General features: G+C 41.5%; 1 protein-coding gene and 1 long non-coding RNA gene across 4 annotated transcripts; one reads left to right on the top strand and one right to left on the bottom strand.

Moving 5' to 3' along the window:
• Positions 1–4,349: 4,349 nt before the first annotated feature.
• Positions 4,350–18,725, top strand: LOC130186735 (excitatory amino acid transporter 1-like). 3 transcript variants are annotated; one of them, XM_056404006.1, is made up of 10 exons: positions 4,350–4,489; positions 6,775–6,917; positions 7,033–7,170; positions 12,082–12,286; positions 12,377–12,419; positions 12,982–13,262; positions 13,343–13,576; positions 14,267–14,461; positions 14,549–14,683; positions 17,640–18,725. In XM_056404006.1, exons 2-10 carry the CDS (start codon positions 6,779–6,781, stop codon positions 17,848–17,850), a joined length of 1,581 nt encoding a protein of 526 aa, XP_056259981.1. In that variant the 5' UTR covers positions 4,350–4,489; positions 6,775–6,778; the 3' UTR covers positions 17,851–18,725. The 3 variants fall into 3 exon arrangements, with proteins under 3 accessions (XP_056259981.1, XP_056259982.1, XP_056259983.1); XM_056404007.1 differs by having other exon boundaries at positions 4,370–4,489; positions 6,778–6,917; XM_056404008.1 differs by lacking the exon at positions 4,350–4,489 and adding an exon at positions 6,288–6,370.
• Positions 4,498–6,006, bottom strand: LOC130186737 (uncharacterized). The gene is made up of 3 exons (XR_008830342.1): positions 5,950–6,006; positions 5,458–5,655; positions 4,498–4,582 (listed from the first exon to the last, which is right to left on the bottom strand). It is a non-coding gene; the product is annotated as an uncharacterized LOC130186737 (long non-coding RNA).
• Positions 18,726–18,825: the final 100 nt, after the last annotated feature.

Raw genomic sequence — 18,825 nt, 5'->3', positions numbered from 1 at the left:
AAAAAAAAAAAAAAAATTAAATTAAATTAAAAATTACTTTCATTCCTCCAAAACAATATTTAATAAATGCAGCAGCAGCTGTTGAATGTGTCTTCTCTGTTCCTGGTGGGGGAGGGTCTAACTATATGTGCAGTTTGAGCGTCATCACTCTAGCATGTTTCTGATTGGAGGAATAAGACTTGTTGCAGCTGTCCCACAAACCCAGAGTCTCCCCTAAATGCTGTTTTGTAGCCCTGTCCACTCTGCCAAGAATGAAATTCTGGTTGGTAAACACTCAAACCTTCTGCTATTTGCGTGTTTACTTGCTTAAAGTCGCATCCTTTTATAGAGGGATAAAATATTGTAATTAGCCTGTAAAATACAGACTGTGTCACTGTGTTTTTTTAATTGTGGGAAGTGAACTGCTCCTAAGTTGCTAAAATCCAGTAATTCTCAGAAAAAATAAAAACTGAAGCCACTGACATGAATGGAACTGAACCCTAATACACATACTAATTTACAATATAAATGTAAGATATATGTGAACGTTAGGGATAACTGAAAAGTGCCTAATCTGTTTTAAATAGTTTTAAACATAGGCCACTATGACCTGTAACTACTATTGAATCACAGGATTATTCAATAAATGTGAAGACAGCAGAGGTCAGAAGATCCTCATCACGTTAAACCTGTGTGGGTCCTGAGTATCAGACACACGAGTCTTTGGCAGCTGAGCAGTAAGGAAACAGCACTGGTGTCTTGTAATTTCTCTGGGGTGTAAGAATTTGCCCTCAGCATGAAGTGTGATAGAATGAAATGAGGCCATGAGCCCCTCTGAATCTGTTATACATGAGAATAGAAAGGTTGGAAATGAGCTCAGATGGACTGGAAAAAAACATTTGGCTGGTTGATCAAGCTTTATTTCAACTTCTACCTTTGCTTCTGTGTTTGACTGATTTTCTGCTGATCACTTTGCTTACTATTGATGAAGTTTTGAGTTTTTTAATAAAGAAATGTTTGATGAGCACAGACTGACGACAGCAGGTTATACCACCTCATGAATCTGAACAACCTGTTTTCATGTTGGTACACAGTCACCTGGAGTCATGCTGGTTTTACTCTGTACACAGTCACCATCATGTTCTGTGAGTCACTGGGTCAGGCCGTCTTCAGACCTCCAGGGTCCCCAAAAGCCCCTGGTCCACTGCTTGTGAATTGGATTTTAGTTATTTGATTAATTCCATAATTATGTGGGACTTTGCACTGCTAAAGCACAATATCAGCTCATGGACATCTGTTTCATCACCTAATGTTACAGTCCTGTAACACTACAGCTCCTGCTGAAGCACCAGCCCTGCCTTGGAAATTCTGCAATGCAATAATGTGACGTAAAATCGCCTGTCAGATGGTTTTGGTGATTTGATTATTTACAAATCTGTTGCAGACTCTTGGCCACTAAAAATACAACATCAATATGTTGAGATGTATTATTATGTAAGAGACTGACAGTAGGTCTGTGACTGTTATAATAATTGTTTCTGCAGTCATGTAGTTACTGTCGAGGCAGTGGAGGAGTCAATGTACAGTTTCTTATAGAAGCTGCTCTCACTATATAACAAGAACTCAAGTGTCCGGTGTAGGAGCCATTTATTGTGTCTGTTTATTGCTGTTTATAGGTCACAGCAGGCAGTATCACGGGTGGTAGTGCTAGGTGGTAATGGCAGGCGGAGTCTATGTAACACGGGTGTAACAGGCCAGTTAATGAGGCACGGGTGATGAGGAGGTTGCATGTTTTTTTTCCGCTCCGGCTCCTGGCACAGGAAAGATAAGGCCAGCCATGACAGCACATTTCACCTTTGCAATAACAAAAAAAAATACTGTTAACCAAATTCTTTAATAAATAGAAGGATTATCTAACAGTAAACACTTCCTGGACCTCGGTTCCTGAAGCGTGTCAGACCAAGGTCTTCTCCCCAGGTGGCTAAAAAGAGGTCAAGATAGTCACTACATCTGGAGCTGCAGTGTTTTCCAACAGGGCTGAAGTGCCTCATTCAGTTTCTCACTGTGCTTCTTACCAAACTCATTCAAATTTAAATGAAGATTTTAACCTCCATATGTCCCATAAATACGACTAAACATCCAACTGTCCTGTGGCTCTAGATTCATTGAATGAATAAAAAACATTATGGACAGAGGTGGGGGTCATTAAATCTAAAAGGGTCTGTGTCGTTATTAGGATGAATGTGTTCGTTATGTTTTTGAGATAACTAATGAATAAACTTGACATTTGGATTTCCTACAGAACTGCTCATGCACTGTCCAAAACTGGAAAGAGGTTTTTGTCCTGTGTGAAAAATAAAAGGTTTGATGTTAAATGTTGATATTTCTTGAGTACAGTTTTTTCTTGACAAGCATGGCACAAGAGGAAAGGTCAGAGGTCACCACACATTAGAGTTTGTCCTGTTCACTAATGTTCCTCACTAGTACTCAGCACACAGCACATACAGTTACATAGAGATCCACTAGAGGGCAGCAGCTCAATGATTACCTTTCCTTTCTGGTAAAAGGATTTTATTGTTGTATGTGAACGCCAGTGATTTTGGATATGATGACAGAACTGTTGTACCAGACTGTTACTGATGATGTGATGATATTTCTAATGTTACAGCACAGAGGCAGAGCAGCAGGTCCTGAGCTGATGTAGAAGGAAAGTGGAGTGTGGGTCACACCAGACGTCAGTGGTATGATTGTGTATTTTGTTTGGATTGAGATGCAGATTATTGTCTGTGCTCCACATGACTGACTGATGAAGATGTTTACTGTCATGTGTTCTATTGCTAATGGAGATGAAACCTATAGTGGTCGTGCTTGTATACTTATGTTAACAGAGCTGTGTTGGTACGTGCGCTGGTTGCTGCAGGGCTCCAGATGATGATGGATTCTCTGGGGCAGTGAGGGACAAAGCACTGGTGGAGAGAGAGGTTGAAGTGGTGGTTCTGCACATTCTTAGAAGTTGTTATCATTATAACTGGGAAGGACAAAAAATGACGTATAATTAAAAAAAATACATAAATAAACACAAAACAAATGCATGAATGAAAAATACAATTTCTGTAATTTTACATTTATTTATTTATGCATTTCTAGATTAATTAATTTATGTATTAATTTATTTCCATATTTGTCTAATCATGTAGAAATACAGGAATAAATAAATACATTAATAGATCTAGAAATAATATATATATACATATATAAATACATAAATACATAAATATAGCAATAATATTCTTCTATACATTAATTTTGTATTTGTAACATTTCTTTTCAGGATACCTTCCGGATCAGACACTCTGACCAGATAGTGGTGCTACAAATTAGTTATGTTAGCAAACAGTTTTCTATTTACTCATCCAGGAGACACATAACACATGGTGATTCTTTTAGCTCTGTGTTTGGTCTCCACCACCTCCTTAAATAAATATCTTGTTCTTTAGCTTCTGAATGCTCCACTACGTTCACCAGCTGCTCTGCTCTGGTATTTCTACTTTTACAGAAGGAGAGTATCAGAATACTTCATACAACACTGGTTATCACTGACATACAGTGTCTTCTGAAACACAGCATACCTGCTGCTGTGACTGTGGGGCATAAAGAATGAGAAAATTGGGATTTGATTATAAATTGTTTAAAGTAAGCTGTGAGTATTGACCCTCCTGAGACAGTTTGGATCATTAACAAATGTCTTCAGAAATATTTCATTCATTGGAGCGACAGTGACCGGGGAATAGTGTTTGTAAAAGGCTGTGACCTGATTTGAGGGGTATTCTTCACTAATTATGTTCAACATCACCGGGGAATAGTTTTCCATACAGTGAGGTCACTTATTACAAGTTCTACTTTTTTCAGCTAATTGTGGTGTGACTTTGACTCTGTGGAATTACCTTAAACTATAACACTTCCCGAGTGAGATGATGCGTATCAGTTCAGCTTGGTTATTGTTTTATGAGAGAATCAATTCTGTGTTTCTACAACATACAGACTCCATGAGAGCGAGACAAAGTGATGAACGTGTTACAGATACAAAGGAGAGTGAGGAAGAGGATGAGAGGAGATGAGAGGTGAGGAAGATGTAGAAATAACTCCATGAGGATTTTGATCACAACTCTGAACAAAGTTTTTCATACATCTGGGTTTTAGCTGAAACTGTGTCACAGGGCTAACAGTGTTATTATGGGACAACCATTTTCTAATTTGTCCTCTCAGTCTCGCCCCCTCCCCCCTCTGTCTCTCTTCTGGTGTCTCCCCTCCCTTCCTTTCCAATTACAGTAGGAGCAGGAGAGCTCTCTTTCCTGTGCTTCACTTCAGAGATTCATCTCCCCGTCACTCCGTCCTCCTGAAGCCCAGACGCTCCAACAACGCTCCAGCTCTTCTTACCCTCCTCTGCTGCTGCTTCACAGGCCGGCCGGGTCACCAGTGTCACCTGAAGAGCAAACACCAGCCCACAGAGGTACGTGATCGACAGCCTCTCTTTGTTCTGTAGTAACAGGTCTGTGGCTTCTGGTTGTTTTAACTCCACTGAGTGATGGATAAAAAGGTTTTCCTGTATAGCAAAGAACTGGATTAAATCATTGAATAGTTTCTTGGAAAGGAGAAAGCAATTGACTGTATTAGCAGTTTAAGAAAGTAAAAATATGGATATTAAAGGATCAATTCACCAAAGAAACATTCAGTTTGACTGAAAATTTACATTTGAAAAAAATTGAAAACCTCAAATATTTATAAATCTGTGCAAATAAAACTAAAACTATCACCAGGAGGAGAGGTAAGTGAGAAAATAAATTTTGATTTGGTGAATTGACCCTTTAAATTGAGCATTTGTTTTCTGTTATACTGAATGACTGCTTTTAGATTAATTAAACTAATTAAATATCAAACAATATCCTTATAATATTTTATATATATATATATATATATATTTAATATATTCTTATTTCATATATTCTTGTACCATATAAAAGTTGCACAGGAGTTAAATCTAAGTTGAAAATATAATCAATACAACTGTATAAGGTTGTGTTTATCTACGTATGTTAATATAATACTCACCTCTCCAGACATACAGTATGTTTGAAGAGTTATTGGTGACTGTGGTCCCCTCCTAATGTGACTTATATGAGATGGGGATGAAATCCACCGCCCTCATGAAGTGTAGCTGCAGCTAAAATCAGTGGTGTGAGCAAATAAAGTGGGTTTCCTCTAAAGTCAAAGTTCTTTGTGTTTCCTTTTACTATTTCACAGATACATTGAATGTAAAGTGGAGCAGAAACACTGAACTCCACCACTAACAAGATGGATTTTTTCTTTGGATTTTTTCAAACAATTTAAGTTTTTCCACAGCAAAAAGGTTAAAGGAACTTTATGTAAGTGTTGCTATTGCTACATAACAAACGTTAGCATTAGCAGCTGTTTACTCACCAGTCTAGAAGAAACATTGTGAGTCCAGCATCAAACTTCATTCCTTGACTCACCAACATCTGTGTCCAGAGAATGTGGCCATAGAGTTGACGGTGGGGCCAACACAGAGGGCTCCACCATAAAAACACATGGTCCAACAAAAAAACTGAACCTGGCTCAACTGTCCCCAGTGAGTGATGTGACCTCATGTTGGTCAGGCTGGACAATCAAATACAGCATATGCAAGTGGTAAAACTTCGTTGTGATATGAGTGCCATATTTCTTTAGCTCGCTATTGTCACAATAACAGACGTAACAGACAAGTTTTCAGAGCAGTGAAATCCTTCTTCCTAGTATTATGAAGCACCATGTGTTGTTTTAGCAAATGTTAAACCTTTAAACTCATGGATCTGTTACTCAAACTGCACTTCCTGGATTATTATCACCTCACTGGTACCTTTTAAAGGAGCTATGTGTAAGCGTTGCTATTAGCATTAGCAGCTGTTTACTTACCAGTCTAGAAGAAACGTTGTGAGGACAGCATCAAACTTCATTCCTTTACTCACCAACATCTGTCTCCAGAGGTGGAAACAAACACCAATGTTAACTCTTGTCTCTGTCACGTCTTTTCTTCTACTGAAGTTAGCATGCTAACCAGCTAGCCTCGGACCATCTCCTCACTTTATGATTCACTGTAGCCTCCAGCCTGTCCTGAAGGCGTAGATGCTCAGAGGACGTCTTATAACCTCTTGTCTTGTAAACGCGACGTTGGCCGAAGCTCTTGGCAAGCGACCATCACCACTGGTTCCCAGGAAGAAACCACATTCAGTGGCAAAGAAAACGTACAAATAGCCCCTTTAATAAGATGCATTTACGCAGCCAAGTGAATTTTTGACACAGGAAGTATTTTCCCTCTAAGCACCCACGACTAAAGGTAATTTCACATTCAGTCTGAACACACCTTGGGTAGTAAAGTGGTTCCAGAGACAGACCATGTCCACCATAATGATCTCATCACAGGCTCAGCAAAGAAACACTGTCCATGCAAACCCAAAGAGGGAAGTTTGCACAGAACAAAGATTAGATTTTCTTTCTTTTATCTCACATTGTAAGGGATCAGTTCACAGCCAGTATTATAAACAGGGTTAATTACCCTGACTTAACTCTTTCAACATGCATATGAATATGTGAATATTGCATTAAAGCAGATTTCAAAACATCTGTGTCGTTCCTTTAAAACCGAGAGTTTCTTGAGAAATACTGAATGAATTTATCAGCCTGCTGGTGAGTCTACACACCTCTTGTTTTCAGTAATGGACATTTGTTTGTTTTCTGCAGCAGGATGCAGCGTATCAGGGAAGGCATTCACATACGTACCATGAAGGCAAAGAGGAAAGTGGAGGAGATCTCCAAAGAGGATGTCCAAGCTTTCCTCAAGAAGAACGCCTTTGTGCTCTTCACAGTCGCGGCAGTTGTTGTAGGTGTGTATGCCTCTGTGAGCTAGATTGTAAATGTGTCAGGCCTCGTTCAGTCACAGTCTTGTCAGAGACACACATACACATAATATACAGGCCCGGCCCGTGTCTCTCTCTGCAGGTATCGTTCTGGGCTTCGCGCTCCGCCCCTATAAGATGACCTATCGAGAGGTGAAGTACTTCTCCTTCCCTGGAGAGCTGCTGATGAGGATGCTTCAGATGCTTGTTCTGCCCTTACTCATCTCCAGTCTCATAACAGGTACAACACCTTCACACATTATGTAACTGATCAGTCAGTGGATGTAGGACCTGTTAACATTCACTTTGTTGTGATTCAGTTTCTTTACTGTAGTCTTCTATCTTCATGCGATATTAACATGTTGGATCTTTTATGATCTTTCACTGCCTTTGCTCAGTTGTCTCTACAGTGTTGTGTCTTCCTCAGCCACTGCACTGTGTCTCTGCTGTTTAAATGAATCAGAAATGAAACAGTGAAAAAGAAAAAGGGTCTCTGACAGAGGTAACGACTGTGATCTGGCTTCAGCTGCACTCACACGGCAAGATTTAATGATAGTGAGTGATTTATTTATGGCATCAGATCTTAAATCTTATATGTGCAGTGAACACTGACCACAAAATGCACAGATATGATAATGACTTTAGAATAAGCCTTTTAGGGACTTGTTATCAGGCCCTTCTCACAGTTCTGACTGAAACATTACTGAAAATGAATTTGCTTCATTCTTGACCTTGGAAGTCGTAGTCTGAGGATGGTTTGGTCTCACCACTGTTTAACGTAATTAAAAGACTAATTAAAAGCAGTTGTCATTTTGATGTGTTATCAACATATTTGGAATTTACAAGGTACATAAATTAACAACATATTCTCATTACCTTAATCTGGCCTGCATTATGTTTCCTTCAAAATGTATCTGCTGTTGCAAATTAGTTGTATATATCGTCACCTCAGTTTTATCTTGAGATCCCAATACACATGAATCCTGTTATAGCTCTTCAGACTCACAGCAAATTGACATAGATAAGATATGTATCATATTAAGAGCCATATACTGTGTATATGTACATATACAAGTCAGAAATGAATGATTGTCAGGCGTGTTTATGCTCACTTCATAGAGGAGGGGAAAATTAGGGAATCTTATTTATATGGAACTAAACTGCAACAGCAAATATGTTCTGAATGACCAGATATGTTTCCTATTAATGTAATGAGAACAGTCTCAGATACATTGATCCTGAACGCATCAGTAAAATGTTCACAGACGACGTGTTTGTTTTCCACCAGAACAGTCAGTACAGTCTCCACCTCCACATTATTAAACTGTTTTGTGGTTCTGTTCAGTTTCTCACAGCTCAAGGTTCAGGTCAGGGAAAGATCCTGTTCTGGTTTAATACACAACAACTTCCCAGTGACTTCAGGGCATTTAACCTAAACCAACATCTTTCACTAACCTGAACTAAGGAACTGTTGTTGTCTAAACCACAGTAGAAGAATCTGGTCAACAGTCTCCATTTTCCCAAACTATTTTTCCTGCGTTTTACAAAAAGCGTAAGAACATTTGTCAGGTGCTGCTACCTGGATTACAAAATCTATGACTCCACTGTAATAACACATGAAAGGCTGGAACTGGAGCTATGGTAACTGGTGACAAACGTTACTATTATTCAAACTGTGAAAAGATCAACAGTATTTTTCAAATAGACACAGTAACATATAAAAAATTGGGTTTTTTTGTTGCTGAGAAAGAACAGTTATTACATCCCAGTGGAGGTGGTTCATGTGGAGGTCATCTTTACAAACCAGTAACAACTGAGGAGTCCCCCCCTCCAGCTCATTGATGAAGAGATTCAGTTCCAGAGGAGACCTGGTTCAAATCCATCACCTCTAACTGCTCCAGATTGTGGGAACAGCAGTGGATCATAACCTCTCACTTTCTTCAAGGCAGTGATTTCATTCCACTGAGTCTGTTTATGAATATAATATCTGTCATTGACCTTTCCGAAAAGCTGAAACATAACTGAACACTTTTCAATCACAGAGGAATACCATAATGTTACGGAGGTTAGTTGAACCACAGCTATAGCTGGGACAAATGTTTTTTCCAAGTATCAACCTCCAGGGCTGAAAAGTGAAGCCAACACTGAAGAAAACTGAAAACACTTGAGGCTGTCTCCAAAAGTGACTCAATCCCCATGGACCACCAGTTTTGGTCTCTATAGCTAATTTTGTCGTTCATGACAAGTGTATGGGGGGGGGGGGTCTATGGTTGTTGTTTTTTTTTTGTCAGTTTGGTAAGTTCTCTACTCTATAATACCCATAAACCTCAGATTAGTTGCTACAGAGAAGCTGCAGATTGTGTTGTCTACAAAATGTAATCGTTGGGTTCAGCTTGCATTCAGCTATACATGTAACAGAATTTACAGTTAGTTGGTCGATTCCATCTGAAATGCACCTTGGGAATCCTAGTTAAATTCCATACTCACCTTCCAGATCCCTGTACACTCAAAATAACTTCTCCCACTCCCCAATATTATTTGTCCAGCATCTGTGCAGCTTTTCACCAATAATCAGATGACAGATGATCAGCTGAGGCAGCAGTTAAACAGTGTTTTCTTACATGAACTCTGGACAATGTCCAGAAGATCAGGTCTTGATTGTCTGTGTGTGTGTTGGCGAGCGGTGGCGTCTGGGTAGATGATGGAGGCAGGACATGAAGGAAAAAATGACACTGCTGAAATCCCAATGTTTTGTTCATGTGGTGTAGTGTGAACAGTTTGGCATTTAACCTGTTGATGATGTCATGGGGTGGGCTCAGTATGGTTCAGGGTTACAGGCTCTGCTACTTGGCTCAGGTGTAACTGTGGCTGTGTCTTGTGTACTCCCATACTCACATTTGATATTTTGAGAGCATAAGTGTGTTCACATTAGCAAGTACAGCAACATGCAGTGTACTATAAGTACATGGATTCGAGTGTTATCACTTTAACTGCCCACCATTTGGTATTACCTCCGCCCCAGGACATTTCCAGAACAGGATGGTGACTGAGTTTACTGCAGGCATAGAAGGTGTTGTCTGCCACATGGATGATATCCTAGAGATGAGGATTAGGATCCTAGGTTGCACGCTGTCCTGAATCGAGCGGGAAAAGCAGCTGTCACACTCATTATGACAAAGTGTGAGTTTGGGAAAAGAGGTTTCTTTGTTACATCATCTCAGCTGATGGCTTGAGGCCAGATCCACATAAATGAGAGCTGTGCCAATGAATATGAGTGAGCTCAGGAGCTTCACAGTTATGGTGAATCATTTAGGGAAGTTCATACCAAATCTGGCTGAAAAAGACAAAAAGGGGGCATTTTGTTTTCCTCCAGCTGGGTGACCCTAACAAGCAACTGAAAATGTCTGCAAAGGTCTCAGTGTACAGACTAGGGGCAGTGATGAACAAAAGGATGGAGAGACTTGGTCACCGGTCACTTATGCTTCCTGGTCACTGACAGACACAGAAAAGGGATATGTTCAACTGGAGAATGGAGGCACAAGCCCTGACTTTGGGCTGTGAGGGGTTTATTGATTTCATCCTTGGACTACATTTTGAACTGGAAACTGACCACAAACCTCTTATAAGTCTACTAGGTAGGCAGGCTTGGGACTTGCTGCCACCTCGTATATAGATTCAGAATTCACTGAATGACGTATTCCTACATAACCAAACACACGCCTATAAAAAGGCTCAAAACTGTTGACACACTCAAAGACAGGTCTACACGAGCTGATAATGACATGATGGATGACTCTAATATCTACCTTGAGTCTGTGCTGGACAATCGCCCGACAAGCGATAGATATGTTTGCGAGCAGCTGTGTGCTGATGGTGTTTGTACACAAGTCATGAAATACCATGTGGGGAGTTGGCCAGTTAGTTTGACCACTACTGCCGTGAGAGAGTAGTTCTAAGTGTGCGTGATGGACTTATACTGCATGGCACAAGGTGAGGTGTGCCTGCTAACATTCCTCATACACAAAGGCCCCCAGGGGATGGTAAAATGCAGAGAATGTGCTAGTCGCAAAGTGTGTTGACCTGGACTAAGCAGTCAGATTAGTGAGGTATTAAATGCAGAGAATGCATCAAAGAAAGGGTAGGTGCAAAAGAACCTCTGATGCCAACCAGATTTCGAGACAAGCCCTGGCAAAAACAAGATGCAGATCTAGTCACCCAAAGAGACAGTACTTGCTAGTGGTAGATTATTTTGCACCAAATTGCTTTACCCTTCCAGAGCGGTTGCACCTGACTCTCTCAGACCTGCAAACTCCAGCAGAGAGCAAAAAGATGGATGGATGCAAAATGTTTCAATATGAGGCAAAGAGCAAGGGACCTGTCACCTGGAGACCATGTTTGGATCTCTGATACAAAAGCACAAGGCACAGTGACATCTGGTCAGTTTTACATGGTCAGCAACCACACCGGACATTGAGGGGGAATATCACCATCTTGTGTCGACACCAGCACCAAAGTCTCAGGTGAGAATCAACATGAGCATGAAGTGGAAACATCTGCAGAAGCAGGTGAGGGACTCAACAAAATCTCAGACCATGTCTGTCGTCATGAGAACGAGGACGTAAAACATGATGATCGTAAACCTACAAACCAGACGACTCAGTCAAGACACAGGGCCTCACACTGTGCATTTACACTAAACCATTTCAGAGAGGCGAGTCCACGGACTTTGGATCTCACAGAAACACACATGACCAAGAGCAAAACTAACAGGGAAGCGCACCATTCGATCAATTATCAAACGGAAGAGGGCGGTGTTTCATCTAAACTGGGTTGGAAAATCAATAGATACCACCAGGTCATCAATAGAGAGAAATGTGGGTATTTTTTAAAACACAAGGTTTTGGTGATTGTCTGGAGAAATACAGCTGAGTGTGGTTGTGGTGTGCAACAGTATTTTTCATCTGTTGCTGAAACAGTGGAGGCTCAGCACACCAGCACAGAATGTCTGCTTCATAATAATGGACTACTGGTTGTAGGATCTACCTGACACACTGTTACATAATTTACCCATAATCTGCTTCCTTATTGGTAAAGAATATTTTTTCATGTCTTAATACTCAGATGAACTGCGTTTCAACCCTCTTTCCATTAGGAATGGCAGCTCTGGACAGCAAAGCCTCAGGAAAGATGGGCATGAGAGCCGTGATATACTACATGACCACAACCTTCATCGCAGTCTTCATAGGTATCATAATCGTCCTCATCATCCACCCAGGAAAAGGATCCAAAGATGAGTTTGGGAAGCAGCAGACAATAGAGCAAGTCAGTCCCGCTGACGCCTTCTTAGATCTGATCAGGTAGCCTGCACATCAGAAAGGAAGTCACAAGAATGACATGTGACAGTAACTGGTCAACACCATCTCTTAATCACTGATTTCTCATTTCAGAAACATGTTCCCACCAAACTTGGTCCAAGCCTGCACACAGCAGGTGAGCTTTACTATTAATATTTACCAAATTTGCAGCACTTTGTATCCATCAAGTCTTACAACAGGTCATCTTTTGGCAAGCAGCTCATAGTTTCTTGAATCTTCATTACACCCCACAAAATAATGTATCTAACAACTTTCTGACCAAGCAAAGGCGAACACCTCGCAACATGGTTAAGACAGAAACCAACTTAAACACAAAGCCAGCCTTGAGAATTAATACAAGCCCAGTCTGAATATGTCAATATTCCTGTGCACTGTCGGGCAATTTATGATCACCAGAGGATGAACCCCCTGAGAGTCATGTATATCCAAGGTAATGTCATAATCCAAGTTGATCTCTTATTGACAAAGAAGAGGTTGACCTGGGAGTGGCGCTATAGGAAAGGCCATGAAACTCTTTGACTTGATGGTTCCACTAGATCAAATGTCGGGGGTCCATTACAACCTTTAAGAAATAGTAATTTAACACAGAGTACTACTACGAGATTCTGAAGTTTGAGTTTAGCACAGTCTGCTGCACCAGACTCCACTGGTATAACTTTAATTTTCTCATTCTCCAGTTCAAAACCAAATATGGAAAACGAGTGGTCCATATGACAGTAACAGTGAATGACACCCTCTTCAACTCAACCAATGGCACCCAAGAGGTCATGGAGATCACCCGGGAGGAAGTGATCCCAGTGCCAGGTCAGGTGTACGGGGTCAATGCCCTCGGGCTGGTGGTCTTCTCCATGTGCTTTGGTTTGATAATTGGCAATATGAAGGAGCAGGGCCAGCTCCTGAGGGATTTCTTCGACAGCCTCAATGAAGCGATCATGCGCCTGGTTGCCATCATCATGTGGTAAGACTTCACTATCAGGGAAGCTTTTGAACAAACATTACCATCAGTTCGGTAACTCAATATTCCTCTCCCCCTCTCAGGTACGCCCCCATTGGTATCCTGTTCCTCATTGCAGGAAAGATTGTGGAGATGGATGATCTGACACAGATGGGTGGCCAGCTGGGCATGTACACCATCACAGTCATCATTGGCTTAATGATCCATGCTATTCTTATTCTTCCCACACTTTATTTTGTCATCACTCGGCAGAACCCCTTTATCTTCATTGCCGGACTCCTGCAAGCTCTGGTCACAGCCCTGGGGACCTCCTCCAGGTGAGTCCTGCCCAACACTACCACACTTAAAGGAATCACAATTATTACCTGGAACAAACACGCTAGCATTTTGGGAACGGCAGTTCAGTGCAGTCAAACTCGAGTGTCTAGTATAGTTTCTAACATAAAGATTGGAAGCAGGTGAAAACAGATCTGTCCGGCTTTTGAACTATGTCCTACAATCTATAACCTTTCTTGTTTGCTTAAAGTGTCAGTATTCTTGTTGGATTGTCACACAGTGCACCTGTAGCTGTTTGACGTCAGAATTGCTGGGTTTGCATCCATAGTGTTGAAGTATGTAAGGTTTGAACTTATTTACAAGGTGTTCCCTGTTGTCTCTGTTTGAACACAGATATTAGCGTTGTTCAGGACATCTTTAAACCTTAAACTGAACTGATGACACTGATGCATTGTCTTGACTACATCAGTAGCTTTCAGCTCTGCTGTCAGCTACTTCCTGGTTACTGAGTCATGAGCTGATAACTATCACAAAGAATTTGTTCCTTAGCTGTTAACCTGAAAAACCTGTACAAGACCAGACTTGTACTGAATTGAATGTAACAGTTCAACCCAGCAGACTGAACTCACTACTGAACTGAAGAATCAGAATCAGCAGCATACGTTGCATCGTTAAGAACAGTGATGTGACTGATGCATGTACTGACGTGTTTCTGCCCTTTTCTCCCCCAGCTCGGCCACCCTCCCTGTCACCTTTAAATGTCTGGAGGAAAACAACAGAATCGATAAGCGAATCACACGCTTTGTGCTTCCTGTGGGCGCCACCATCAACATGGATGGAACGGCTCTGTATGAAGCGCTGGCAGCCATCTTCATTGCTCAGGTCAACAATATGGAGATGAACTTTGGTCAGATCATCACCATAAGGTAAGAATTAAAAGAAGAGGGGGATCACAACCAAAAGTTGCTGTAATAAAAGTCAGCCTTTGAACTGCCTGTATGTTTCTCTTCAAGTATCACAGCGACTGCAGCCAGTATTGGAGCTGCTGGCATCCCTCAGGCAGGCCTGGTCACCATGGTGATTGTACTAACCTCTGTTGGACTTCCTACTGATGACATCACTCTCATCATTGCCGTTGATTGGTTTCTGTGAGTAGCTTGAACCCATGAACAATAATACAGTATAAGAGCCAGTCAAACACAGGAGTGTGACAGGTTGAAGTGCTGTAACTGTACCTCACATCCCTCCATGAATCATCGCTGTCATTTTAAAGGTCAAGAGCAGCTCTGTATCTACTACCACCTAGTGACACACTTCTCCTGCCTCCCTGGAGTCTTGCTCTACATCTTCCCTTTTGTATTGAATATTTTCTGCAATGAGTTTTAACATAGAAACATAATTAGGTTTCCCAAATTAATCATTTCAATTAGAATACCCTTCCCAGAAATTACTCAGCTAACTGGGGTAATAAGCAGAAACCCTTCTCTTCTTTAACTAGGATGGACCAAATATGAATGGCCTGTCTTCAGGAAGCCTCGCTAACCCAGGCCCTCTCGCACTGAATGGAACAAAGTATAGTCTCTAACAGAAGTGCATATGTTATAAACCTGAGGAGTGTTTCATAGAGCAAGATTACCAGCAACCACAGGTTTAAACTAGTGAATCAAGCTAATTGTTTTGAGCTTCATGAATCTTCACAAAGGTTTAAATAAGTCTGAACACATCTAACTGTTAAAGACCTCCTTCTTCGACTGGTCCAGCCAAGAAACAGTCCAGCACAGAACCAGAACTTGGTTACTGTAAACAAATGAGATATGACATGTTAATTAGTGATCTTTATAGGTGTTGGTAGGCAGATTTGTTTACCCTCAGAAAGAGGAAGGCTAGCTGTTTGCCCCCCATTTTCAGTCTTTATACTAAGATAAGCTAAGCTAAGCTAACACTCTGCTGACTGTAGCTTCTCTACTCTAGGCAAGTGAATAAGTGTTTTTCCCCAAAATCTGACACCATCCCTTTAACTTTGCTGTTATCACAAAGGTGTAAAGGAGCTATTTTTGCTATTGTTTCCACAGCGTCTCCCCCATGTTCTGTGTAGTGTTCTCCACAGCTGCTGCACTCAGAGCTCTATTGTAACAGTCCAAAGCGCTCAGCCTACAGCACATGGTGCAAACACATGCAGGGCGTGTTCATGTCACTTTTGCTATTTTAAAAGGCAGAAAAAAACTATCACTGCTCCAGGTACGTGGTTTCAAAGGATTTTACTTAGTCTCTTAATTATTCATGGGAGTAGAGCAGTGGTCCCCGACCATGGGGTCATGGACCGCTACAGGGCCGCAGCATATTTTCTACTGGGATGCGCTGTAATCCAAAATAGAACAATTGCCAGACAATAGACTCCTATTATCATATAAGCTATTTGTTCAACAATTACAGGCCTATTGAAGTTGTTGTCCTATACCTGCTCATTTTCCTGCCTGTTTGTGAACTCACCTGTCTGCCTGTACGCCATTTTTCTTCTCGTGAAACTCCCCCAATGGATCATCCTGTCTGGTGAGTCTATGTTTGGGTCCTCCCCGTCTGTGCTGCCACCAGCAACCTCAACAGAACTGACTTGCTGTCAGGTAGCAGGAACACAGGGAAAACAAGAGGGAACAAAACCTGGAGCTGGTGACAAAAAAATACTGATGGCATAATGAGATAACTAGGAACAGGTGTGCGAGTGGGTGGGGAAGCTCGTCAGGTGGGTAAGAAGACAGGTGTTCAAATGGGGAGCTGAAGGGACAAACATGGCCGGGGAGAAGTAAGCAGGACCTGGAAACAGGTGAAGAGGGAAACTCCTCCTGTCTTCTTCTCAGGGACTGTCTTCTTCAGGGATCTTAAGGTGTTGTAAGGTTCATCGTAAGACATGTCACCCCTGAGACGGTCCACTTTGTTTCTGTCCCTGGTTAGCCTGCTCCATGGCGATGGTGATCTCATGCAGTGGGTTTTCCTTAGGCATCAGGGTGAAGTTCAGGTCTTTCCGTAAAACCTCAGCTGTGGTCAGTTCTCGTTCCAACAAACTCAGGACCCACCTTTGTCTACAGTACTTTCATTGGCCTCAATCCCCATTAACAGCCACGATTTTAGCCATATTAGTTTGAACCGCTACTCTTGCTTGCATTTAGCTCCCTGATGACCTTCCTTGTTCATGTCAGCTCAAGATAATGTAACAACATGGCTGCAGTCTGCACAACACCTCTGTCTTCAGCTTTGTCTCTTCCTTTCTCACTGGCGTTGCATCAGTGAGTCCAGGCGCTGTACCAGACCGCTGTAGTGAAGACGGAGCTGAGCTGGAAGGCAAAGCTTTAGATCTACCAGTTGAGTAGTGGCTGAAAAGAGTTTCCTCTGTAGGTTGCCTGGGCTCAGCCCTAGATAGATGGGTGTGGAGCTCAGACATCCAGAGGGAGCTCGGAGTAGAGTCGCTGCTCCTTTGTGTCCTTAGGAATGAGGTGGTAGAGGCTGACAATTTTTCAGGAATCCTTTGGGTCATGAGAGGCATTTAGTTCACCTTGGAAATTTGTAGAATGTACTGATTGTCTGCATTTGAGACGTTTAAGGAACATTGGTAATTTGTATCTTCTACCAAGAAATCTAAGAAATCATTCATCAAGGATTGGACGGGACAGGATTTTTTAAAATTCTGTCACAGAATTGGGATGGGACAGGAGTGAAAATCCTCTACTGATGTGTCTTCCTATGGTGATTTGCCGGTCCAACTGGTAGCAGGCCCCGGGGTAGACCCAGAACATGATGGAGACTATATATTTCATCTGGTCTGGGAATGCCTCAGGGTCCCCCAGACGGAGCTGAAAGACATTGCTAGGGAGAGGGACGTCTGGAATACCCTGTTCATCCTGCTGCCACCATGACCTGACTCCAGACAAGCAGCAGAAAAGGGATGGATGGATGTTTATCGTGAATATGAAACAGTTATGACAGACAAAACCTCATTTTAATTTTAGTAATATATCTTTCAAAACAACTGTAATCTTTCAAACCTTTGAAAATCATCACTTTGTTTTATGTCTTGTGAATATAATTTGACCACATTTCGGTTGCACACAGGGACCGTCTGCGCACCACCACCAACGTGTTGGGGGATTCGATCGGAGCCGGCATCGTGGAGTTCCTGTCTCGACACGAGCTCCGCAGCAGAGACGTGGAGATGGGAAACTCGGTGCTGGAGGAGAAGGAGAGGAAGAAACCTTACAAGCTCATCTCCCAGGATAGTGATTTTGAAAACGATAAACGCGCTCACAGTGAATCCAACATGTAACTCAACCCTCAACATCTGCCACATCTGTCCACACATACAAACACTTACAGCTGCTTCAGTTTGTGGGAGTGAGGATATGATGAGAGGTTGTTGTCAGCCATAGTTTTACAGCCATTACTAAACACTTTGGATTTGTTAACATTCCTTTTTTGTCGTCTCCCAGAAGTGATGAATTTCTTACATTCCTCTGTCATCCAAAAGATCAAGTCCTTTAATTTATGCTTCTGTCATGTTTCAAATAGGACTGGTAGGTTCAGTTTTCTGTGTCTACTACTTTAATTAATGTTTTAAAAATATAACTTCATGTTTCCCTCATGTAGAGGCTGAGGAGAAAGTGGCTTTCAGTTCAGGATGGATGAAGGATTTAGAGAGGAAGACTTCTGAAGATAGAATGTGAAGAAAATATATATTCACCAGGAATTGATTAAATCGACTTAAATTCAGATTTTATCTATATTTTCCCAACAATAGCTGCGTTATATTGTGCTTATAACAATAAGACATTTTTATGATTTTTAGGTCTCAGACTCACAGACTCTTTCACACACCTAGAATTACAAATGTGTGTGTGTGTGTGTGTGTGTGTGTGTGCGTGTGTGTGTGTGTGTGTGTGTGTGTGTGTGTGCGTGCGCGTGCGCGCGCGCGTGTGTGTGCGCCTTCACATTCTGATGGTGTGTGAACTTTTTACCAACATTGTTAATTTACTGTAGACATGAGACAAGTGAATATGTTGGCTGTTTAATACACGTTAAGTCTCTGATTCATTATAAACAGATATTCAAGACTTGACTGAAATCCAGTAGCTTTTTGTGAAAACAGTTGTATTAGTTTTTGTTTATTATAACTCAAGTGAAATAAAAAAGAAAAAAAGCCTTTTTCCTGCCTGTCTCTGTTTCACTGAAATGTCACGGGTCGTTTCAGGGACATTTTTGTCTGTTTCATTTTTTATTTTTTGACTTTTTGGCTGTTAATGCA

The sequence above is a fragment of the Seriola aureovittata genome, chromosome 18, assembly GCF_021018895.1.
Source record: "Seriola aureovittata isolate HTS-2021-v1 ecotype China chromosome 18, ASM2101889v1, whole genome shotgun sequence".
Taxonomy (NCBI): domain Eukaryota; kingdom Metazoa; phylum Chordata; class Actinopteri; order Carangiformes; family Carangidae; genus Seriola; species Seriola aureovittata.
Note: the sequence above shows the minus strand (reverse complement) of the source record. Positions and strands in the feature narration are given on the sequence as shown.